Source organism: Salmo salar, chromosome ssa27, assembly GCF_905237065.1.
Source record: "Salmo salar chromosome ssa27, Ssal_v3.1, whole genome shotgun sequence".
NCBI classification, from domain to species: domain Eukaryota; kingdom Metazoa; phylum Chordata; class Actinopteri; order Salmoniformes; family Salmonidae; genus Salmo; species Salmo salar.
Genome location: NC_059468.1, coordinates 25161038 through 25187500, shown reverse-complemented (window position 1 = coordinate 25187500; position 26463 = coordinate 25161038). Strand labels below are relative to the sequence as shown.

At 43.7% G+C, this 26463-nt stretch overlaps 1 protein-coding gene across 2 annotated transcripts in view; it reads left to right on the top strand.

Annotated features, from left to right (window-relative positions):
* The window catches only part of atxn1a (ataxin 1a), a 164663-nt gene extending 149861 nt beyond the window's left edge, over positions 1–14802 (top strand). For both annotated transcript variants that reach the window (XM_014178254.2, XM_014178255.2), the window contains 2 exons: positions 7848–10233; positions 10867–14802. In XM_014178254.2, coding sequence (XP_014033729.1) covers positions 8353–10233; positions 10867–11472 — 2487 coding nt within the window. In that variant the 5' untranslated portion in view covers positions 7848–8352 and the 3' untranslated portion in view covers positions 11473–14802. The remainder of the gene's footprint in view (positions 1–7847; positions 10234–10866) is intronic.
* Positions 14803–26463: the final 11661 nt, after the last annotated feature.

Here is a 26463-nt window from a genome sequence, read left to right as displayed (position 1 = left end):
ATTCTCTTCCAGTGTGGTTATTGGGGTTAGTATTCTCTTCCAGTGCTGTTAGTATTCTCTTCCAGTGTGGTTAGTATCATCTTCCAGTGTGGTCTGTATTCTCTTCTAGTGTGGTTAGTATTCTCTTCCAGTGTCGTTATTATTCTTTTCCATTGTGGTTAGTATCATCTTCCAGTGTGGTCTGTATTCTCATCCAGTGTGGTTAGTATTCTCTTCCAGTTTGGTCAGTATTCTCTTCCAGTGTTGTTATTGTAGTCTGTATTCTCTTCAATTGTGGTTACTATTCTCTTCCAGTGTGGTTAGTATTCTCTTCCAGTGCTGTTAGTATTCTCTTCCAGTGTGGTTCATTTTCTCTTCCAGTTTTGTTAGTGTTCTCTTCCAGTGTGGTTTGTATTCTCTTCCAGTGGTATTAATATTCTCTTACAGTGTTGTTAGCATTCTCTTCCAGTTTGGTCAGTATTCTCTTCCAGTGTGGTTATTGGGGTCAGTATTCTCATCCATTGTGGTTACTATTCTTTTCCAGTGTGGTTAGTATTGTCTTCCAGTGTTGTTAGTGTTCTCTTCCAGTGTGGTTTGTATTGTCTTCCAGTGTTGTTAATATTCTCTTACAGTGTTGTTAGAATTCTCTTCCAATTTGGTTAATATTCTCTTCCAGTGTGGTCGGTATTCTCTTCCAGTGTAGTTAGTGTTCTCTTCAATTGTGGTTAGTATTCTCTTCCATTTTTGTCAGTGTTCTCTTCCAGTGTGGTTATTGGGGTCAGTATTCTCTTCCAGTGTGGTTAGTTTTCTCTTCCACTGTGGTCAGTATTCTATTCCAGTGTGTTTAGTATTCTTTTCCAACGGGGTTAGTATTCTCTTCCATTGCGGTTAGTATTTTATTCCAGTATATTTGTATTCTCTTCCAGTGTGGGGCGTATTCTTTTTCTAGTGTTTTTAGTATTCTCTTCCAGTGTGGTTCGTATTCTCTTCCAGTGTGGTTATTGGGGTAAGTTTTCTCTTCCAGTGTGGTTAGTATTCCCTACCATTGTGGTTTGATTCTCTTCCAGTGTGGTTAGTTTTTTCTTCCAATGTCATTAGTATTCTCTTCCAGTGTGGTTAGTGATCTCTGACAGTGTCGTTAGTATTCTCTTTCAGTCTGGTTCGTTTTTTCTTCCAGTGTTGTTAGAATTCTCTTCAAGTGTGGTTACTATTCTCTTCCAGTTTGGTCAGTATTCTCTTCCAGTGCTGTTAATATTCTCTTCCAGTTTGGTTGCTATCCTCTTCCAGTGGCGTTATTATTCTTTTCCATTGTGGTTAGTATCGTCTTCCAGTGTGGTCTTTTTTCTCTTCCAGTGTGGTTTGTATTCTCTTCCAGTTTGGTCAGTATTCTCTTCCAGTGTGGTTATTGGGGAAAGTATTCTCTTCCATTGTGGTAAGTATTCTCTTCCAGTGTTGTTAGTATTCTTTTCCAGTGTGCTTCATTTTCTCTTCCAGTTTTGTTAGTGTTCTCTTCCAGTGTGGTCTGTATTCTCTTTAATTGTGGTTAGTATTGTCTTCCAGTGTGGTCAGTGTTCTCTTCCAGTGTGGTTATTGGGGTCAGCATTCTCTTCCAATTTGGTTAATATTCTCTTCCAGTGTGGTTAGTATTCTCTTCCAGTGTGGTCAGTGTTCTCTTCCAGTGTGGTTATTGGGGTCAGCATTCTCTTCCAATTTGGTTAATATTCTCTTCCAGTGTGGTTAGTATTCTCTTCCAGTTTGGTCAGTATTCTCTTCCAGTGTAGTTATTGGGGTCAGTATTCTCTTCCATTGTGGTTACTATTATTTTCCTGTGTGGTTAGTATTGTCTTCCAGTGTTGTTAGTATTCTCTTCCAATGTGGTTTGTATTGTCTTCCAGTGTTGTTACTATTCTCTTACAGTGTTGTTAGTATTCTCTTCCAGTTTTGTCAGTGTTCTCTTCCAGTGTGGTTATTGGGGTCAGTATTCTCTTCCAGTATGGTTAGTTTTCTCTTCCAGTGTGGTCAGTATTCTATTCCAGTGTGTTTAGTATTCTTTTCCAACGGGGTTAGTATTCTCTTCCAGTGTGGTTCGTATTCTCTTCCAGTGTGGGTCGTATTCTCTTCCTGTGTGATTAGTATTCTCTTCCAGTGTGGTTAGTATTCTCTTCCAGTGTGGTTAGTATTCTCTTCCAGTGTGGGTCGTATTCTCTTCCTGTGTGATTAGTATTCTTTTTCTAGTGTTTTTAGTATTCTCTTCCAGTGTCGTTAGTATTCTCTTCCAGTGTGGTTATTGGGGTAAGTTTTCTCTTCCAGTGTGGTTAGTATTCTCTTCCAGTGTGGTTAGTATTCTCTTCCAGTGTGGTTAGTATTCTCTTCCAGTGTGGTTACTATTCTCTTCCAGTGCTGTTAGTTTTCTTTTCCATTGTGGTTAGTATTTTCTTCCAGTGTGGTTAGTATTCTCTTCCAGTGTGGTTAGTATTCTCTTCCAGTGTGGTTAGTATTCTCTTCCGGTGTGGTTACTATTCTCTTCCAGTGTCATTTGTTTTCTTTTCCATTGTGTTTAGTTTTCTCTTACGGTGTGGTTAGTATTCTTTTCTAGTGTTTTTAGAATTCTATACCAGTGTATTTAGTATTCTCTTCCAGTGTGGTTAATATTCTCTTCCTTTGTTGTTAATATTATCTTCCAGTATGGTCAGTATTCTCTTCCAGTGTGGTTAATATTCTCTTCCTGTGTTGTTAATATTCTCTTCCAGTGTGGTCAGTATTCCTTTCATGTGTATTCAGTTTTCTCTTTCAGTGTGGTTAGTATTCTCTTCCAGTATGGTCAGTATTCACTTCCAGTGTGGTTATTTGGGTAAGTTTTGTCTTCCATTGTGGTTAGTATTCTCTTCTAGTGTGGTTAATATTCTCTTCCTTTGTTGTTAATATTATCTTCCAGTATGGTCAGTATTCTCTTCCAGTGTGGTTAATATTCTCTTCCTGTGTTGTTAATATTCTCTTCCAGTGTGGTCAGTATTCCTTTCCGGTGTATTCAGTTTTCTCTTCCAGTGTGTACAGTTTTCTCTTCCAGTGTGGTTAGTAATGTCTTCCAGTGTGGTTAGTATTCTCTTCCGGTGTGTACAGTATTCTCTTCCAGTGTGGTCAGTGTACACTTCCAGTGTGGTTATTTGGGTTAGTATTCTCTTCCATTGTGGTTAGTATCCTCTTCCAGTGTGGTTAGTTTTCTCTTCCAGTGTGGTTATTGGGGTTAGTTTTCTCTTCCATTGTGGTTAGTATCCTCTTCCAGTGTGGTTAGTATTCTCTTCCAGTGTGGTTATTGGGGTTAGTTTTCTCTTCCATTGTGGTTAGTATCCTCTTCCAGTGTGGTCAGTATACTCTTCCGTTGTGGTTTTTTGGGGTTAATATTATTTTCCAGTTTGGTTTGTATTCTCTTCCATTGTGGTTATTATTCTCTTCCAGTATGGTTAGTATTGTCTTCCAGTGTGGTTAGTATCCTCTTCCACTGTGGTTAGCTTTTTCTTCCAGTGTGGTTTCTTTTTCTTTTCCAGTGTGGTTTGTATTCTCCAGAAGGTGAGTGTAGCTGGAGCATGAAGTCAGGCGCAGGAGAGCAAAAATGAGTGAGCAATGTACTTTACTCATAAATCAAGGCACAAGGTAACAAATACACGTGACCAAATACAAACGGTAAATACTACGCACGGGTGAAAACTAGGTGTGTAGAAAACAAAGACAAAACCAATGGAAAATGAAAGGTGAATCATCGATGGCTAGAAGACCGGCGACGCCGAATGCCGCCCGAACAAGGAGAGGGACCGACTTCGGCGGAAGTCGTGACAGTGTGGTTAGTTTTCTTTTCCAGTGTTGTCAGTATTCTCTTCCAGTGTGGTTAATATTCTCTTCCTGTGTTGTTAATATTCTCTTCCAGTGTGGTCAGTATTCCTTTCCGGTGTATTCAGTTTTCTCTTCCAGTGTGGTTAGTATTCTCTTCCAGTGTGGTTAGTATTCTCTTCCGGTGTGTACAGTATTCTCTTCCTGTGTGGTTAGTATTCTCTTCCAGTATGGTCGGTATTCACTTCCAGTGTGGTTATTTGGGTTAGTATTCTCTTCTATTGTGGTTATTATTCTCTTCCAGTGTGGTTAGTATTCTCTTCCAGTTTGGTCAGTATTCTCTTCCAGTTTGGTCAGTATTCTCTTCCAGTGTGGTTATTGGGGTTAGTATTCTCTTCCAGTGTGGTTAGTATTCTCTTCCATTGTGGTTAGTATTCACTTCCAGTCAAATCAAATCAAATCAAATGTATTTATATAGCCCTTCTTACATCAGCTGATATCTCAAAGTGCTGTACAGAAACCCAGCCTAAAACCCCAAACAGCAAGCAATGCAGGTGTAGAAGCACGGTGGCTAGGAAAAACTCCCTAGAAAGGCCAAAACCTAGGAAGAAACCTAGAGAGGAACCAGCCTATGAGGGGTGGCCAGTCCTCTTCTGGCTGTGCCGGGTGGAGATTATAACAGCACATGGCCAAGATGTTCAAATGTTCATAAATGACCAGCATGGTCAAATAATAATAATCATAGTAGTTGTCGAGGGTGCAACAAGTCAGCAACTCAAGAGTAAGTGTCGTTGGCTTTTTCATAGCCGATCTTTGAGAGTATCTCTACCGCTCCTGCTGTCTCTAGAGAGTTGAAAACAGCAGGTCTGGAACAGGTAGCACGTCCGGTGAACAGGTCAGGGTTCCAGCAGGTCTGGGACAGCAGGTCTGGGACAGGTTGCATGTCCGGTGAACAGGTCAGGGTTCCATAACCGCAGGCAGAACAGTTGAAACTGGAGCAGCAGCACGGCCAGGTACACTGGGGACAGCAAGGAGTCATCATGCCAGGTAGTCCTGAGGCATGGTCCTAGGGCTCAGGTCCTCTGAGAGAGAGAAAGAAAGAAAGAAAGAGAGAAAGAGAGAATTAGAGAGAGCATATTTAAATTCACACAGGACACCGGATAAGACAAGAGAAATACTCCAGATGTAACAGACTGACCCTAGCTCCCCGGCACATAAACTACTGCAGCATAAATACTGGAGGCTGAGACAGGAGGGGTCAGGAGACACTGTGGCCCCATCCGATGAAACCCCCAGACAGGGCCAAACAGGCAGGATATAACCCCACCCACTTTGCCAAAACACAGCCCCCACACCACTTCCAGTGTGGTTAGTATTGTCTTCCGGTGTGGTTAGTATTCTCTTCCAGTGTGGTTAGTATTGTCTTCCGGTGTGGTTAGTATTCTTTTCCAGTGTGGTTTGTTTTTTCTTCTGGTGTGGTAAGTATTCTCTTCCATTGTGGTTAGTATTCTCTTCCAGTGTGGTTAGTATTGTCTTCCGGTGTGGTTAGTATTCTCTTCCAGTGTCGTTAGTATCATCTTCCATTGTTGTTAGTATTCTCTTCCAGTGTGGTTAGTATTCTTATCCGGTGTGGTCAGTATTCTCTTCCAGTGAGGTTATTTGGGTTAGTATTCTCTTCCAGTGTGGTTAATATTCTCTTCCAGTATGGTCAGTATTATATTCCAGTGTGGTTAGTATTCCTTTCCGGTGTGTTCAGTATTCTCTTAGAGTGTGGTTAGTATTCTCTTAGAGTGTGGTTAATATTCTCTTCCAGTGTTGTTAATATTCTCTTCCGGTGTGGTTAGTTTTTTCTTCCAGTGTGGTTAGTTTTCTCTTCCAATGTGGTCAGTATCATCTTCCAGTGTGGTTAGTTTTCTCTTCCAGTGTGGTTAGTATTCTATTCCAGTGTGATTAGTTTTCTTTTTCCACTGTGGTAGTATTCTCTTCCAGTGTTGTTAGTATTCTCTTCCAGTGTGGTGATTGGGGTTAGTATTCTCTTCCAGTGTTGTTAATATTCTCTTTCAGTGTGATCAGTATTGTCTTCCAGTGTGGTTAGTATTCTCTTCCAGTGTGCTCAGTATTCTCTTCCAGTGTGGTTAATATTCTCTTCCAGTGTGGTCGTTATTATCTTCCAGTGTTGTTAGTATTCCTTTCCGGTGTGTTCAGTATTCTCTTCCAGTGTGGTTAGTGTTCACTTCCAGTGTTGTTAGTGTTCTCTTCCAATTTTGTTAATATTCTCTTCGAGTGTGGTCAGTATTATCTTTCAGTGTGGTCAGTGTTCCGTTCCAGTGTGGTCAGTGTTCTCTTCCGGTGTGGTTAGTATTCTCTTCCAGTGTGGTTAGTATTCTCTTCCAGTGTGGTTAGTATTCTTTTCCAGTGTGATTAGAATTCTCTTCCAGTGTGGTTAGTATTCTTTTCCAGTGGGGTTAGTGTTCTCTTGCAGTGTGGTTAGTATTTTCTTCCATTATCGTTAGTATTCCCTTCCAGTGTGGTTTGTATTCTCTTCCATTGTTGTTAGTTTTCTCTTCCAGTGGTGTTAATACTCTCATCCAGTGTTGTTAGTATTCTCTTCCAGTGTTTGTAGTATTCTCTTCCAGTGTGGTTAGTATTCTCTTCCAGTGTGGTTAGTGTTCTTTTTCCATTGTGGTTTGTATTCTCTTCCGGTGTCGTTAATATTCTCTTCCAGTGTGGTTAGTATTCTCTTCCAGTGTGGTTAGTGTTCTTTTTCCATTGTGGTTTGTATTCTCTTCCAGTGTCGTTAATATTCTCTTCCAGTGTGCTCAGTATTCTCTTCCAGTGTTGTCAATATTCTCATCCAGTGTTGTTAGTATTCTCTTCCAGTGTTAGTATTCTCTACCAGTGTAGTTTGTATTCTCTTCCATTGTGGAGGGCCATTCTATTGTGTTTGTGTATGGTGCCGGAGGGGATGAGAGAATAATGGCTGCTGTTTTTGGGCTCCTAACCAACTTTGCAATTTTGTGTGTTTTTTTGCACCGTTTGTGACTTATTTTGACATAATGTTTCTGCTGCTGTCTCTTATGCCCGAGAAGAGCTTCTTGATATCAGAACAGCAATTACTCACCTCGAACTGGACGAAAAACATTTATTTAATGAGTCCAACGCAAAGGATTTACTGTTACTCTGAGACCAGGTCCAAATCCCTGTCATTCGTGTGAAGAAAAGACAGACAGGGAGAGGAGATCGGGGTGCCTTGGGAGAATTTGTCAGCGAGTGGGTAACCCGCCTCTACCATCCGTTCTATTGGCCAACATGCAATCACTGGAGAATAAACTGGATGAGCTCCATTCAAGACTATCCTACCAATGGTACATTAAAAACTGTCATATCAGTACTCTTCCTCTCAGTACCACTAACTCCACCAGCAACAGAGCGTGCAGAATCACTATGAGGCCTACACCTCCCATGATGCATCAGTGCTACGGACCTCTTTAATGCTAGTGCCCAACAACCGCGGAGGACCAGACCACCACAGCGCTAAGTCTAGGTCCAAAAGGCTCCTTGGCAGCTTCTACCCCCAAGCCATAACACTGCTGAACAATTAATCAAATGGCCACCCAGACTATTTACATTGACACCCCCTCACCCCTTTTGTTTCTAAACTGCTGCTTCTCGCTGTTTATTATCTATGCATAGTCACTTTACCGCTACCTACATGTATAAATTACCTCGACTAACCTGTACCCCCGCACATTGACTCGTTACCAGTACCCCCTGTATATAGCCTCGTTATTGTTAATTTATTGTGTTACTTTTTATACATTTTTTTACTTCAGTTTATTTAGTAAATATTTTCTTAACTCTATTTCTTGAACTGCATTGTTGGTTAAGGGCTTGTAAGTAAGGTCTATCTATACCTGTTGTATTCGGCGCATGTGACAAATACAATTTGCTTTGATTTGTATGTGCGTGTGTGTGTTCAGTTTCTAATGTGTGTGTGTGTGTGTGTGTTGGAGAGCCTAATGTGTGTTCTTCTTGTTCCCCAGGTTCCTGCTGCCATCCAGGAGGCTAGCTCTCAGAGGGAAATGATTCCGCATGAAGTTGACGGACGGCTCTCTTCCTCTTTCCACGGAAACGGCAGGTGTGACTCTCGCTGCTCCCACGGCAACAGCAGGTGTGCCCCTCTCTGCTTCTCGCTGAGCCAGAGCCAGGCGTCCGACAGACGCTGAGCTACAGGACAGGACAGACCCCCTCTGTCCCTCTCTACTCCCTCCACCCTACTCCCTACCCCCTGTAACTTACCCCCTCCAACCTCCCAGTCCGCTGACCCCAGCCACCCACACAACCAGCAGGAGGGCCTATTCTGTCAACGAGGAAAAGCCAAGAGACAGAGAGAGAGTGAGGGAGACAGCCAAAGACAGGAGTGAAATAGAGAGTGAACGAGGGAGAGACCGAGATAGGAACAGAAAGAGAGTTCTAAAGTGATAGTGTGAGAGAGACGAGCCAAGGCTAGTGTATGTAACAGGAAGTTGAGAGAGAAAAGATAACAGTATGAAGTCCAACCAGGAGCGCAGCAACGAGTGTCTGCCCCCCAAGAAGAGAGATTTCCCAGCCAGCACTGTGGACGAGAGGCCCCTGGTGATGGCGCCTGCCAGTGAGAGCCAGCGTGGAGAGAACCTGGCATGGCTGGCCAGTGTAGCCAGCGGGCACAACAGTGGGCACGATAGAGACAGTGGCAGAGGTGGCCTCGATGGCAGTAGAGGTGGGCAGCGTATCGGCACTCCCAGTGAGTCTGACGGGCCACAGTACAAACCGCTATGCTCCACCATCACCACACACACAGACTTCCTGGTCCCTTCCTCGATCTGTTCCATCTCCTCCTCCTCCTCTTCATCACATCAGTCCAGAGTGGTGACCACATCCCTCCCTGCCATGTACACCTCTGCTTTGTCCCAACCAGGGGGGACGATCCAGTACACCCAGCTGCCCCCCAACCTCCAGTTCATCAGTTCCCCTTACACAGGCCCCTATGCTGGCTACATCTCCTCCCAGCTCCTCTCTCCCCCTCCACCCACCTCCACATCCCAACGTTCCCACCCTGACCCCTACCCCAACACCACCATCACCTCCCAGTCCCAGATCTCTGGTTCCTCTCTGAGCGTGGCCCCCCAGAGTGCTCCCTCGCCCCACGGTGGAACCCACCACCTGCCACTCCACCTGCACTCCCACCCCCACCACACACTGGCCCTCAGCGGGGGCTCCCAGGTGCTGGTCCAGTACACAGGCCCCGGCCCTGAGGGGCCCCTGACTAAGAGAGAGGAGGGCCGGCCCAGGGAGTTGCACAACGGCGATCAGAGGGGGCGCTATGAGAGAAAGGAAAGCAAAGGAACCCCCTCCTCTTCTTCCTCCTCTTCCTCTCAGTACCACCAACTCCACCAGCAGCAGAGCGCGCAGCATCACTATGAGGCCTACACCTCCCATGATGCATCAGGGCTACGGACCTCTCTAATGCTAGTGCCCAACAGCCGCGGAGGACCAGACCACCACAGCCCTGACAAACTACCGCCATCCTCCGTCTCGCACACAGAGAAATGCAGCCTCCTCCTGGGTAAACCTGTGTCCTGCACCCCCTCCTCCTCCTCCACCTCCTCCACGTTCACCTTCCCCCCTCCGCTCAGTGTGGAGAGTCTGAAGGCTGTCAGCTCCCTGTCCCCTCACACCCACACAGTCATCCAGACCACACACAGCGCCAGCGATGCTTCGCCCCTCTCCCTGGGCCAACTCTCCACCAACACCAACTTCTACCAGGCTGGCCCCGGCGGGCAGCCCATCATCGGCTACCTGGCTGGGAGTGCAGGAGGGCAGCGGTACCACACCAGTCTGCCCCAGCACCTGCTCATCCCAGGGGCCCCAGGGTCTCAACCTATCATCATCCCCGTCAGTGGGGCCGGGGTCACCAGCCTGGAGGCTGGCCATGCTGCCCACATAGCCACTACAACCCAACCACAGTCCTTCCCCACCACGCTACCCCACACTTACATCACCAACACTACCAACCCTAACCCCAACCCTAAAGATGAGCATCTATTCGAGGTCCCGGCGCCCTATCCCCCTCTCTCCCACACTGCCGGGGTTGGAGGCACTGTGGTCCAGGCCCAGCTACACCTCCCCGTGGTCCCAGCTCCCACGGCCCCCTCCTCAGCCCCCTCCTCGGCCCCGTCGCTGCCTCCCTACTTCATCAAGGGCTCTATCATCCAGCTGGCGGACGGGGAGCTGAAGCGCGTGGAGGACCTGAAGACGGAGGACTTCATCCAGAGCGCTGAGATCAGCAGCGAGCTGAAGATAGACTCGTCCACTGTGGAACGCATCGACGGCAGCCACACGTCCAACTTCGCCATCGTACAGTTCTCTGTGGGCGAGCACCGCGCTCAGGTAGGACAACCCGTACTTATGAAGGCATAAAATTGTCCAAACAAACACTAAGCATGCTCAACAATAGTAACATTGATAACATTGATAATCACAGGTAAGGGACAGACAGGGTCCTTAATGTCCATGCTTAGAATGACATGAAATGTTACATCAAGAACACTTGGCAATCATAGTATTTACATCACATTTACTCCATAGACTATTATGGTGTCAGTTTCCCTCTTGTTTGTCACCTATGAGGAGCCTACATGCCTCATAGCCTCTGGTGGGAAAACTTCTCAGAACACTTCTAAAACCATCTCCTCTCTCTACTGTCTATTACATAGGACACCTATCTCCATCCATATCTCCATGTCTCCTTGTTCTCCGGTTCAGCCAACCCCTCAAACCAGCTTCTTTCTATCTCACCCCATTCTCTGTCTCTGAAACATGGTCAGCCTCAGAGCATTACTGTATCAAAGACTTTCATTCTTATCTCTTTTCTCTCTTCTCGTCTTCTGTGCTTTTCAGATTTTTTCTTTTGAGGTAGTTTCTTCTCTGAGTTCATGTATATGATGTCTGATGTTTAACTTGTTTTTCTCCTGTCTGTTCTCTCTCTCAATCTCTCATTCTCTCGTCCCGTCTCTCCTCCAGGTGAGTGTGGAGGTGCTGGTGGAATATCCCTTCTTCGTATTCGGCCAAGGCTGGTCATCGTGCTGCCCGGACCGGACGACTCTGCTGTTAGAACTACCCTGCACCAAGCTCTCAGTGGGGGACGTCTGCATCTCCCTCACCCTGAAGAACTTGAGGAACGGCTCCCTGAAGAAGACGCAGCAGACCCAGAACCAGGCTATTGAGATCACTACCAGCTGCAATATGGGCTCTATCCACGGCCCCCTCAAATCCTCCAGGTCAGCCAGGCACGGGGAGCAGGAGAACGGGGTGGGCCAGAGAGGCTCCAGGAGTGGATGTGGGAGAGTAGTGGTTGGAGCAGGTGGAGGTGTTCAGATCGCCTCAGAGAATGGGGAACTGAGGTTCGGCGCCGGGGGAGAGGCCAACTCGAAAGGAGGCCAGCCTGGAGATTCAGAATCCAGTGGTGGTGCCGCCAAGCCGGTGAGCCGCAAGAGGAGATGGTCGGCCCCCGAGGGCCGTAAGGTGGAGAGGAGCGAGAAGGAGCCCCCGTTGACTCTGCCCAAACCTTCCTTTATCACTCAGGAGGTAAAGATCAGCATCGAAGGCAGGTCAAATATAGGCAAGTAGTGAAGTCAGGAGATTAAAACAAGACTGTTAATTGAAATATGGGATTGGATGGAGATTAAAACAAGACTGTTAATTGAAATATGGGATTGGATGGAGATTCAAAAAACAAAAAGAAAGGAAGAAAGCCCACATAAAATGTTCGTTTTAGATTTTTTTCTTGTTTTTATTTTCTACCCAGATTTCTGTACTGTAGGCAACATTTTACCCAGTACTTACATGTTATCACCTTACATTAAGTTGGTAATAACATTGTAATAGATGCGTTCGGTATTACGTAAACAAGCAACCGGCAATTGTTTTGGGGTTTTTTCCACAAATCTCTGGACGAGAGGTTTTGTGAAGTTTTGTAGATGTTTTATTGGTGGTTTTGTGGCACACAAGAGCACTGCGTGATACCTCTCTGGTCATGTGATGGCTGCAGGTGGACAAATAAATAAAATGAATAAAACATGTAGTTAGCTTTCCAATAGCGGCTAGGGGCATGACTAAACGGGTGTAATGTAGACCCGTGAGTGATGTCACTTCCTTTGTGATGTCACTTCCTGATACAGGCACTACTGACGAGAGTGTTCAGGAAGTCTGGACTTAATCACTCTCGACGCCACCCAGTGGCCATGGTGGCAGACTGAGTTGATATGATGTCATTTATCCCAAGTGACTCAAGACGTCTTTAGATAAGACAGTTCAAAAAGCGTCTGTAACCATTTTAAACCCTCCTGACTACACATCTAATCCTAAACAAGGGGTCACCGGAAGCCTCGACACTCATCCATCTAGACCACTTAGCTAGGTGATGTCATCCAGCAGGCCAGTCCAGCCAGGTGAGGTCATCGAGCAGCGCCAGTGTGCCTCTAGAAAGAGGGAACTCTTCCTTCCTTTGTTATGTTTTGCTGACACTGATGTCTTTATGTTATTCTTTTTGTTTTTGAAACATTTTTATTTTAACTTTTTAATTTAGTTTTGCTTGTCAATTTTGACCTTTCATCCTATCTTGTCCAGTGAGTTGATAATGATATATTTGATGATTGTCTAGAACTTTGAGATCAGGGTCACATGTATGTTCGTATAGTTTGAACCAAGGTGGTTAAGTTAAATGTCTATGTTATTCCTTTATACCCTAACAATGCATACATTTGCAATCACACTGGGTTGAAATGAACTATGAAAATAGGAAGATGATTATACTCCATCCTTTTACTTGGTGCAACCTTTTTATTTGTATTCTTATGGAGAGAGAGGCTGAAAGAAAGAGGTTTTGTTCCAAATGGCACCCTATTTCAATATAGTGCACTGCTTTTGACCAAGGCCCTATCTCTATGGGCCCGGGTCAAAAGTAGTGCACTAGGTAGGGAATAGGTTACCATTTGGGACTCTGTCAGAAAGTCAGTGTTGAGTCTTTAGAGAGGAGAGGGACAGGATGTTGTGTTGAAGCACTTTCATTTGCACACCTGTCACACTCACCAACTGATAACACAACTATTATTATTATTATTATTATTCTTGATCTCTTCATTAACACAGTACTGTATGTTTTTGTTATTTTGACTTAAGGAAGAAGTAGAACTCTGTGGCAGCAGCACTTTTGAACGATGAAGGGGGTCATGATGATGACTTGGTGTCTTGGGGTCACATTACCTTTGAAAGGGATGAATGTGATGTGTGATGGAGTGAGTGCCAGTTAGGAGAGGGAGGGAAAGAGGGAAGAGGAATATAGAAGGATGCTTTTTGTTGAGGCACTTTACTCAAATCAAAACATGCTTTTCAAAATATGCGTGTGGTCAAAAAATGTACTTTTCGACACATAATTGCCTTGTCAAGGATATCAAAAGTCAATGAAATCCAAAAGAAGAATGGGTAAAGAATGGGAATAGTTGTGGGAATGTCCAGGTATGTTGTGGACGAGATTGAGAGACAGTTATAGACGCTCTGGCCACAGAATTTCTGAAGGGCGTCATATACATAATGTATGTATGCAAGTGTGCATGAATGCAGGTATGTGTTAGTGCACACACACTCACACGGACACACACTCACACGGACACACACACGGAATACAGTACCCACACAGACAGGCACTCTCCTAAAGGAGAGGATTGTATGTATTTCATACTTGGTGATATACGTTTAGTATGTATACAAATACTTTTGTGGCATAGATATTTCCCCTTGATGATATAGAGAAGCCAAGATATTTGAGTAGCAGACGAAGATGATAGTTAGTCTCAGTGCTCTGTGCGGTGTGTGTTTGTTGGTGTGTGTGTGTGTACGTGTGTTTGCATATGTGTATAGAAATATCATATAACTTAATATGATATATCCAATGTAAAATGTCCAGTGTTTCTGTTTTTGGAGTTCTACTTAAGAGAATCTTGCAATTTGCACATCTGGAGAGGTAGTCAGTTGGGTGACAGTACTTTTTGACTGTGTTCAAAATATACTTTTCTCTATACAGTGCGCTGGCCAAAAGTAGTGCACTATATAGGGAATAGGATGCCATTTCAGACACAACATTGTTTTCAGCTAGGTTGCACACACACAGAACTGAAACCCCATTTTACTGAATTGTAGCAGTTATTTAACAAGTGTGATCCATGATGATTGTCTCCAATGTTCTCTGCTCTGCTCCTCATTGGACCACACCTGTGGCATGTCCAAGTCCCGCCCACTTGTTGCGTGTTTGGTTGAGAGACATTGTGGAGCCGGGGGCGGGGCCACCAGCAGGTACACCTGTTGAGCTCTCTGATTGGCCGTGATTTTCAGGTGTGTTTAGGTGGTAGAAGATGTGGCAGAGAACTAGAAGTATGTAGAAGTTGCTTCTAACTACTGCTCTAGGTTCAAATGTTTAGTTCATCCGGCTAATGGTTAGTGTTAGGAGTGGGTGCAGGCCAGAGGAGGCTGGTGGGATGAGCCATAGGAGGTCGGGTTCATTGTATTGCTGGAATATTGGAACGGAGTCAAATGTGGTTTCCATATGTTTGATACTGTTCCATATATTTCATTCCATCCATTCCAATGAGCCCGTCCTCCTATATCTCCTCCCACCAGCCTCCTCTGGTGTAGGCTAATCTGATCCTAGATCTGTGGTTAAGAACAACTCCTACGTGGACTGTGGTGAAATAGGAGGATGGATGCGAGTGATCGGCGAAGTGATGGACGGATGGATGTGTGACTTGGATGGATGGATGGATAAAGACAGATGGGTGATGGTGAGTGAGTATGCACCCCGTATAGGTTTGAAAATGCTTTATTTTTTATAATAAAACAGGGTTTCTCAGATCAACACCACAGCAGTGCATCTTCATTTGTTCTTTTATAACATTGTTTTATTATGTCTTCTAAAGGTAGTTTATGAATATGTGCATGTATGTGTGTGTGTGTGTGTGTGTGTGTGTGTGTGTGTGTGTGTGTGTGTGTGTGTGTGTGTGTGTGTGTGTGTGTGTGTGTGTGTGTGTGTGTGTGTGTGTGTGTGTGTGTGTGTGTGTGTGTGTTTTTGTAAGGGTAGGATGGGTATATTAATGACTGTTCCTTCTAGAGCTTCACCAAACTGGGTAAAATAGCAGGTATTTTAACCATTAGATACAGATGCCGTATCTTAATTTGATCATCCTGTTGTTGCAGGAGTATCCCTGCACAGCAACAAATTCAAACTTGTAGTGTATTCAAGGTTTAAAAATGCTTCTTACGTTTGTAATTTCCACTTTCAAATTTGCCCTAATGAAAAATGTATCAACCCCTATAAAACAATCTATTAATTATACTCTACATAAAAAATTATCATTTGCTGCAGGATGTTGCTGCAGGATTATTTTCCTGCTCTGTGAAACTGGCTCAAATTAAGATACGGCATCTGTAAATGGTTTTGCATTCATACACATTGAACCAAAATGAGACCCTGGTTGAGTTAAGTATTGTTCTGACTGACTTACCCCTCCTAAACTCTCATTATGGGAAAATACAGCAAAACAATGACACACACACCACTCAACAATCAAACCCTTTCAGGTAATGTTTTCTAGTGCAAATGCATAGCATCATGGCAGTTGTGTGTAGGCTGCTTTCCAATACTAATAGTCAGACAACAAGCATACATTATAACCATTAGAGTGCTCCTCCTCTCATACCTCCCTTTTATGGCCAGCCACAGATGGGGGGTGAAGCTATGTCTCTAGAGAGCACACTAGTTAAAAGCCTTTCCTCTCATCTCTCTCTCTGGCTGGCTATAACATGTCAATCGTTCCTTCTAGAAGCTCTCTGCAATAAAAACCTTCTCCCTCAATGTTAGAACCAAAATAAAGAGCTGCTTCCACACACACACACACACACACACACACACACACACACACACACACACACACACACACACACACACACACACACACACACAAATACACATACAGGCTCACATACACCCTTCAAAGAATTCAATCAGCCGTTAACATACCAGCCTAGTCATTTCAGCAACTTTCAATTCCTATTAAGTTGTTGCAGTTGCACGGCCTGCCATTCAAAAAATTCAGGGAGATGTTCACATATGCAGTGACAGACTGTCCAGTAAGGACTACAGTACCCATGATGCTACACCCACTAGTGACCTCTAACCTCTGACTCCTAGTTCAGGTATCCATGGCCAGCCAGCCTCTGTCATACCCTCTCTAGAACCTCAGCAACCAGTTAGTTAGTTTACCCTCAGCAACCGCTAGCTACCTTCTATCAATGGCCTGGCCTTACATGTGCAACTGCCTTTTTCTTCCCCCTAGCACAGTTTCCTTCTGAACTCTGGTTCCCACACACACACACTCACTTTTTATTTTCTGTTAGAGACATATTAAGTAACAGTGTTCATGCTCCAGTGGGGATGCTTGCGTGTTGAGATGAGTGTTAAGTGAACCCAGAGATTCACCACAGTTTGTTTTTCTTGTTTTAGGAGTAAACAAAATAATCACACACACACACACATACAGGAAGCCACATTCACCCGATCTGCAATGTCTGCTTAGGTCAGCTTTACAATCAGAGCAGTGTGTCAGGTTAGTTGGAGAGGTGAGAGGCGCAGTGGGCAGGACAGGTAGGTGGTAGAGGACAGGACTCAAAGTAAGGGGAATGCAGTCAGGAGATTCAGCCTAATGTATAATACAATATAGTGGCTTGTTATAAGGTTGTATTCAAGTTGTACTAAAGTGTGTGAGGTTAAAATAAAGTAGTATTTAGATGGAGGGGACAGCAGAGATTGTGGCAATTCCACATTGTTGTTTAAATTGGATTGAGTGTTTTTTATTTCTAGTTCAGGTAGTCCCAGTTCTTATCTACCAGGATAGTGATTCCTGTTGCCCTTGGAATCGTACTGTATGTGCAGTAGTTGTCTTTGTTTATACGTTTTCTCTCCCATTGTTGTGCCAAGTGAATGTAGCATTGTCCCTGTCTGATGTTTGTTAGCCATGTACTGTATGTGTTTTTGTCCGTACTCCTTTACTGTGACCCGAAAATGTCTTCAATTTCATTTGCCTCACACTAGACGGATTTCTATAACTCAGGAAGGGTTAGTGCAGAGTGGGTGGGTAAGAATGGAGATTGAGTGAGCATATTGCCTGTGTGTTGGTGTGTCAAGCTGGCAGCATACGCACGCCTAACGGTATGTAGAAGTATGTCTTTGACCTCAGTAAATGGAATGCTTTGTCAGTCAATGCTCCAGCTAGAAGTTCATCTACAGTCTGACTGTCAAGAAGCTGGATACACGAAACGATTCTCCATTCTGCAGTCCAGGAAAACTGTCAGTCAGAGAGAGTGATGTAAGATAGAGAAGAAGGAAAATAAATAATGAGTGATATCAAAAAGACAGAGACATGCGCCTGGCTAGGGAGAGGTGTACTGTGCTTGTCCTTGGAGAGCCATTCTTGGGATGTTTGTGGTGTTGTGAGGGAGAGGTGAAGGACAGGTGACATGGTAGTACCACGATTTCAGTGGAAGAGGTGTGTATGTAGTGTTGACATAGAGAGTCTCCCTGCCCTGGGGCTGTTGGCTTTCAGGTGGATTTACAATGTTTACCAGCCTCTGGTGAAGTAAGAGGACATTCCTGTTCCCTTAGAAAGACTTGTGTGCTCTGTGTTAGTACTCCTGCCTCTGTCCAGTTTCTACTGTGTGTTGTTCGTCGGCATCATGTCAATGGCTGTGTGAGAGTGTGGAGAGACATGTTTGCCTAAGGCTAGTTGCATACAGGTATGTGGAAATATGTGTGTACACTTTTTTGTTTAAACTTGAGCTAGGTTGTCCCCACCAGCCTTTCATAATGATGTTGTTTATTTTCTGTGTGCGTGTGTGTGTGTGTGTGTGTGTGTGTGTGTGTGTGTGTGTGCGTGTGTGTGTGTGTGCGTGCGTGTGTGTGTGTGTGTGTGTGTGTGTGTGTGTGTGCGTGCGTGCGTGCGTGCGTGTGTGTGTGTGTGTGTGTGTGTGTGCGTGTGTGTGTGTGTGTGTGTGTGTGTGTGTGTGTGTGTGTGTGTGTGTGTGTGTGTGTGTGTGTGTGTGTGTGTGTGTGTGTGTGTGTGTGTGTGTGTGTGTGTGTGTGTGTGTGTGCGTGTGTGTGTGTGCGTGCGTGTGTGCGTGTGTGTGGTGTTCTCTCCTATGGACTTTGAGATCACTAGCCCTAACCCTCATAAGGTCCAGAGAGAAAAGACAGATGACAGAGTTATTATAACCTAATATATTAGTGGGGACCACTTTTGTAAAACCAACCAATAAAGATGCACATTTAAAGTAGCCGACTAACGGCGTAGACTTGATACTGTTTCAGCACTTTCTAAACCCAGAGGAAAGGTCTTGTCTAAACCCTCATCTCAGACCAAGGCCTTTCCCAGAGGTATAACATTCATTCAATATATATATATATATAGAGAGAGAGAGAGAGAGAGAGAGAGAGAGAGAGAGAGAGAGAGAGAGAGAGAGAGAGAGAGAGAGAGAGAGAGAGAGAGAGAGAGAGAGAGAGAGAGAGAGAGAGAGAGAGAGACAAACAAACAAACAAACGAGATGGGGAGACTGTTTGGATTCAGTTTTTTGCACATGGCCGTGTTGTAAACAGTAGTGTTTCCTCTATTGGCTCCATCCCGCCTAGCGTCCGGCACGTTCTTGGGTCCAACGAGTTAAGACGCTAGGCGGGTTTCCTGGTTCCACTTTATAACCAGGAAGTACCTTTCTCATGGACGCACCCTCTTTTTTGTGTTCAGTTTGGTCCTATTGTATAAAATACTTTTGCTTTCTTTATTTACCTACCTTTTCGGAATAGGACCTTTTCCTTGTCTTAGTCTCCTTTGTAGCACTCGACTCTGTCAGGAGACGTGATTGGACGTCTGTTTGGGGAATGTTTCATGTGACTTTGTGACAAGCTTCCTCATTGGAGGAGCACACACAGCTGACCTTGTTGTCTTTTTTTTATTTGCTTATTTACTTCTTGCACAAATGACAAATATAATGAATGTTGGTGTGAGCTTCAGCGTTTTGAGAAGAAAAGACATGTGTTGTTGTTTTTATTGTTTATTGCCATGTTGTTGTTTTATTTTTGTTTCTTTTTTGGCAAAAAAAAAGAAAAGAGAATGGTTTTGGCACCTTTTTGTGTTTAAACTGAACAGATTTCAATCAGGATTCCTTTGTTGAAACTTGACTGTTGTTTGACGTCTTGTCAATAAATGTCCGTACCGCTGGATAACCAACTCAGGCATAGAAAACTTCAACACGCCCATTAACCAAAATGGTTAAGTCGCCATCGTCGTGCCCCCCCGATTTAATGTTGGTGTGGTGGGCTGTTCGATATGGGTTATTACTATAATTTGTTATTATATTTATATAAGAAATATATAAATATAATTTATTGTATGGATTATTTTGATTAGGATTCTTATTGTACTGCTATATGCTGGAGATGGCTATGTGCTCTTAGAGTGGACGTTTAGTGAGGAGGCATCGGTTGTCCTGGTCCTGCAGTGAAGGGCCATCATTCAGCACATCTATCTTTATCCCACTCTATCTATAACGACCAGCTGACAGACACTCACTCAGAGATACGGCCTGTTCTGTGCTCTCTGACTTCTCACCTTCGACCCCTACACACTCTGAAGCCCAGAAAAGGGTCTTCTGTCAGCTGAGGTCCAGTAAATGTTGTCTACTGGTCAGAACACACAGCCTTGTGGCTAAAGACATGTCTGGGAGTTGGACTCTCTCCGTCGACCTTTGGTTGGCTGCTGGTCAAACTGGACATATGTGGAGATGTAAGCGGAGAGTGGCATCCGCATTGCAGGCTGCAAGTCACACAGAGAGCTGAGACACAACACAAGGACTGGCAAGGCAGGCAAAGACAAACTTGGACATGATGAGAGACGGAGCCAATCAGAACCAACCAACAACCAACTCATGTTATATAGATGATGTACTCCATCACCACCAACCTGTGTCTGTCACAGACCTCTATAGCAATCCAAACTGTCAGTGTATGTATTTGAGATCTGTAAGAACACACCTCTTAAGAAAATAAGAAAAGAAGACTTGAAATATCTTAAAGAAGTAGGCAAATAAATGTCCTATGATTTTTTTAAATGCTGCCAATGAATGCTCTACAAGATATTGTACTTCTGTAATATAATATTTCACACAAAAATACAAAGCCCCTATGTCCCCACTCCTCAACCTAACTGACAATGTTTGATAAAAGGGGCTAAAATAAAAACAAAGAGGTGAGTTTGTATCAGTGAGTTCTGGAATGGTAGAAACAGGAGCTACCCCTAGTGTCTGCCTAGTGACATGACACCACACTACTCCCTACTACTGCCCTGTTGGACAGTGTCATCTCTTAACTGGTGTTGAGGGGGAGAGAAAACAATGGGTGTTCATTACAACTTGTTACGCACGCATTTACAACTTCCTGGTTCTTTTTGCTGTTGTGGTTGTTTTTCATGTGTATTTTCCCCCAGTTAATTTTGTTGATCGAATCAAAACAGGTAAACAGAATGTATTGTACGAGGATACGGGAAGAAGGCCGGCAGATGGCAACATCTTACTGTCCAAACGCATTGTATGCAGCCGACAATACATTAGTATCCCTCGTGGACTGGTTCGTACCTAAAACATTCTCCATTCAGGCTGCAGAGGCTTCGGTTTCCTCTTTAACTTTATTAGGTGAAAGGCAGAAAAAGAAGGGGGAAATATGCTGACCATTTTACACCACTAGAGTGACTAAACACTAGTCCCGGATGTTGTGTATCACGTTCAGCCAATCAGGTTGCAGGAAGCAGCCCCCCCAACCTAACGCAGCACTTTATCGCATTAGTGGAAACCAACTCTGTTCTCAGGGCGGGTCTGCCGGTTTTGACTAGCAGAAGTGACTTTTCATAGCAGGTTAGGAGAACATATGCAGCAGGTTAGGAGAATTAACGTAGCAGGTTAGGGTAATTAAGTTAAGGTTAGGAAAAGGGTTAGGGTTAGCTAAAATGGAAAAATTGTCCCTGACTCGATTCAAACACATCTAGCTACAACCAGGTCTGCCCTGAAAACAGTCTTGGTTTCCACTAATGCGATGCTGCTAATGCAGCACCCTGTTTTGATAGTTTCAACTTGATTGGCTGAACACGACACAACATCCGGGATTAGCATTTAGCCACTCAAGCATTGTGGTTGAAAATGGTATGCATATTTCCCCCCTTTTTCCCGCCATTAAATAAAGTTAAAGAGGATACCAAAGCCTCTGCAGCCTGAATTGAGAATGTTTCAGGTACGAACCGGTCAACGAAGGATAGCCATTTATTGCCGGCTGTATACAATGCGTTTGGACGGTAAGATGAAAATGACTCAATGTCTCCATCTGCTGGCCTTTGGGCTAGGAAGAAGCCACAGAGGTCATTCCAATGGAAGGAGTGGTCTAATGTATGTTAAGACATTGCAGTAGTAGCTAGGCTTTGTTCCCATGTCAATACTAGCATACCACTAAAGATACATGCCCAATACTTTGCTTCATTCTAAATAGTGTGCTAGTGGGGATGTTGGACAGAGCTCTAGTCCCAGGGCCTAGTATACAGGTGTTGAGGATGTTGTCGTAATGAGATTAATTCCTCCATTGGGGAGGACGAGGATGTTTTTAAGTTTCTTCTCACTTGATACTGGGCAGAAAAAGGCATAGATGAAGAAACTCTAGATTGGCCACAGTGTGATAATAATGGTTGGACCTACAGTACCAGTCAAAAGTTTGGACACACCTACTCATTGAAGGGTTTTTCTTTCTGTTTACTATTTTCTATGTGAAGAGTGTGCAAAACTGTCATCAAGGCAAAGGGTGGCTACTATGAAGAATCAAATATAAAATATATTTGGATTTGTTTAACACTTTTTTGGTTACAACATGATTCCATATGTGTTATTTCATAGTTTTGATGTCTTAACTATTATTCTACAATGTAGAAAATAGTACAAATAAAGAAAAACCCTTGAATGAGTAGGTATGTCCAAACCTTTTACTGGTGCTGTATATGTGAACTATATGTTTATATTGCATATAGGAAGAGTCAGACAAGATGACTAGGGGTTTGAGTTTTCCCTGACCATGTGACTTTGAAAAGGAAAAACTCTGGTCAGATCACTTATTCAGGAGAAACTCAGGGCCCCAATGATAATATGTTTAAATCAAGGTATTTTTTTGAGAATATTGTAAATTGTATGTGAAATATTGCAGGAGCCATGTTAGAAAGTGTCAATGTGAAAGTATGTTGAGCCAAATCTAGGTATTGTATGTCCATGATGTGTACACGGACGATTCTGGCCTGTATCAAGTGGAGGTCTTTGGAGAGGGGAAAATGGTTTGTACCTTACTCAGTAAAATATGAAACCACACAAAGTGCGTACAGGCTTTAGATAGTTAGGAGCTGGTATCGGGGAAAAGAGAAAACCTTTCTTCTTTTGTTTTGTTACCATATGCGTGCATACTCTGTAATTTGTGTAAAATATTGTACTTGCACTAGCTTTTTATATTAAAAAAAAAAATTAATTTAAAAAAGGTTACAATTGAAATTCTATTTTCTAATTGTGGTGTGTCTATTTGTAGGATACACTCAGTCTCAAGTTTCTTGGATTTTATGGTTATTTTCTTTGATGGTGCTTGCAGGTTTTCTAGTTAGAATTAATTTCATTATTATTACGAATAATAAAACAATATTTGTGAACAAATTTGTTAAAAAATAAAATGTCTGTATACCAGTTCCAGTGTATTGTTTCAGTATACACAAACTAATAAAATAACAGTGCCAATGCAAGTTCCGGCCTTTTGATTACCGTTAGCATTTAGCGTGTTTGCTAGCCAAAACTAATTCTGTGGCACTCGTTTCCAGATGCATTCTTCAGTAACTATGAGAGGAATCTACAGTACAGTAGACAACTCATCTTGTTTTGTCTGCAGAGGTTATGTGGAAATAGCGCTTTACTGCCAGCAAACATGTAATTACCATTATCCTCTACATCCAGCAAACACGTCGCGAGATGTTTCTCATCAAAAGAGGGCCTTCCATTTCACATTCAAACTGTGTAACCTTGGCTGACTCATTGTAATTCTACTAACACACACACACCCATGCGCCAGGCACACACATACGCACACAAACACACACACACTTACACGACACAGGCACACACACACACACACACACACACACAGATCCACCCGTCACACACATACGCACAGGCAAATATCTACACATCTACTCACTGCATGTGCTCTGTGCGTGTACAGATCTGTTCTTCCAGTGAGTCATAGGCACACGGTGTACTGTAAAGTACCTCGTTAATGGGCTGTGGGTGTAAACAGGCAGACAGACAGACAGACAGACAGACAGACAGACAGACAGACAGACAGACAGACAGACAGGCAGGCAGGCAGGCAGGCAGGCAGGCAGGCTGGCTGACTGGCGGGCTGGCTGACTGGCGGGCGGGCGGACGGACGGACGTGGCTGTCTGGAGTATCATTATGCATTAGACCTGGGCTCATTCATTTGAGTTAGTGTCAGTATAGAGGACTGATCTGAAAACAGATCAGGGCTGTTACTACATCTGCTGACTACAACCAGGCCAGATTCGCCATTCATGGCTGGCTGTGTTCCACTATATCCACTAGCATAGACTACTACTTAGAATGTAGCAACGTCTTGGGCTTGCATTGTAAGTAGTGTGTTCGTATGGATACATATCGAGACCCTGTGCACGTGTGCATGCTTGCAATTGAACTGAGTCTGAATCTCTCACAAACAACATTCTTCTGTGGCTATTATCCTCAATATGAAAAATGAAGACATTGACTACTGCACATATCAATGCTTATTACCTGCATGCAGTGTTCCACAGTTTCAACAGCTGAACAAACACAACAGATCTTAATCCAGATATGTTCACATTTACTCACGACAAAGAACTCTAAAATCCTTTTTGGGAACTCCATTACTATTACAGCAGGAAGGCTACAGTATGTTTGTTTGTTTTACAGTAATGTTTAATCCTTGAACGTTCCAGTACATTAATATGCTGATGTAGTTAGTTAACCCAACAGCAGTGTAATACAGCGATGTAGTAAGTTAACCCAACAGCAGTGTAATACAGCGATGTGGTAAGTTAACCCAACAGCAGTGTAATACAGCGATGTAGTAAGTTAACCCAACAGCAGTGTAGTACAGCGATGTGGTAAGTTAACCCAACAGCAGTGTAATACAGCGATGTGGTAAGTTAACCCAACAGCAGTGTAATACAGCGATGTGGTAAGTTAACCCAACAGCAGTGTAATACAGCGATGTGGTAAGTTAACCCAACAGCAGTGTAATACAGCGATGTAGTAAGTTAACCCAACAGCAGTGTAATACAGCGATGTAGTAAGTTAACCCAACAGCAGTGTAGTACAGCGATGTAGTAAGTTAACCCAACAGCAGTGTAATACAGCGATGTAGTAAGTTAACCCAACAGCAGTGTAATACAGCGATGTAGTAAGTTAACCCAACAGCAGTGTAATACAGCGATGTAGTAAGTTAACCCAACAGCAGTGTAGTACAGCGATGTAGTAAGTTAACCCAACAGCAGTGTAATACAGCGATGTGGTAAGTTAACCCAACAGCAGTGTAATACAGCGATGTAGTAAGTTAACCCAACAGCAGTGTAATACAGCGATGTAGTAAGTTAACCCAACAGCAGTGTAATACAGCGATGTAGTAAGTTAACCCAACAGCAGTGTAGTACAGCGATGTGGTAAGTTAACCCAACAGCAGTGTAATACAGCGATGTAGTAAGTTAACCCAACAGCAGTGTAGTACAGCGATGTAGTAAGTTAACCCAACAGCAGTGTAATACAGCGATGTGGTAAGTTAACCCAACAGCAGTGTAGTACAGCGATGTAGTAAGTTAACCCAACAGCAGTGTAATACAGCGATGTAGTAAGTTAACCCAACAGCAGTGTAGTACAGCGATGTAGTAAGTTAACCCAACAGCAGTGTAGTACAGCGATGTGGTAAGTTAACCCAACAGCAGTGTAATACAGCGATGTAGTAAGTTAACCCAACAGCAGTGTAGTACAGCGATGTGGTAAGTTAACCCAACAGCAGTGTAATACAGCGATGTAGTAAGTTAACCCAACAGCAGTGTAATACAGCGATGTAGTAAGTTAACCCAACAGCAGTGTAATACAGCGATGTGGTAAGTTAACCCAACAGCAGTGTAATACAGCGATGTAGTAAGTTAACCCAACAGCAGTGTAATACAGCGATGTGGTAAGTTAACCCAACAGCAGTGTAATACAGCGATGTGGTAAGTTAACCCAACAGCAGTGTAATACAGCGATGTAGTAAGTTAACCCAACAGCAGTGTAGTACAGCGATGTAGTAAGTTAACCCAACAGCAGTGTAATACAGCGATGTAGTAAGTTAACCCAACAGCAGTGTAATACAGCGATGTAGTAAGTTAACCCAACAGCAGTGTAATACAGCGATGTAGTAAGTTAACCCAACAGCAGTGTAATACAGCGATGTAGTAAGTTAACCCAACAGCAGTGTAGTACAGCGATGTAGTAAGTTAACCCAACAGCAGTGTAATACAGCGATGTGGTAAGTTAACCCAACAGCAGTGTAATACAGCGATGTAGTAAGTTAACCCAACAGCAGTGTAGTACAGCGATGTGGTAAGTTAACCCAACAGCAGTGTAATACAGCGATGTAGTAAGTTAACCCAACAGCAGTGTAATACAGCGATGTAGTAAGTTAACCCAACAGCAGTGTAATACAGCGATGTAGTAAGTTAACCCAACAGCAGTGTAATACAGCGATGTAGTAAGTTAACCCAACAGCAGTGTAATACAGCGATGTAGTAAGTTAACCCAACAGCAGTGTAATACAGCGATGTGGTAAGTTAACCCAACAGCAGTGTAATACAGCGATGTGGTAAGTTAACCCAACAGCAGTGTAGTACAGCGATGTGGTAAGTTAACCCAACAGCAGTGTAATACAGCGATGTAGTAAGTTAACCCAACAGCAGTGTAATACAGCGATGTAGTAAGTTAACCCAACAGCAGTGTAATACAGCGATGTGGTAAGTTAACCCAACAGCAGTGTAGTACAGCGATGTAGTAAGTTAACCCAACAGCAGTGTAGTACAGCGATGTAGTAAGTTAACCCAACAGCAGTGTAGTACAGCGATGTGGTAAGTTAACCCAACAGCAGTGTAATACAGCGATGTGGTAAGTTAACCCAACAGCAGTGTAATACAGCGATGTAGTAAGTTAACCCAACAGCAGTGTAGTACAGTGAGTGAGTCCACAGCCCCGCAGTCAGTTAACCCAGCATTCCTGACATTCCACTGTCCTGATGGTGCTTCCTTTCTCTTTCCGCCACACCCAGAGCACTTTCACAGTCACACAGAAAACAGAGAAAAGCAGACGCTACCACACTGTATTAACCCTCTCACTGTGCTGAAGCCTGATCGTATTTAGTTAGACACATT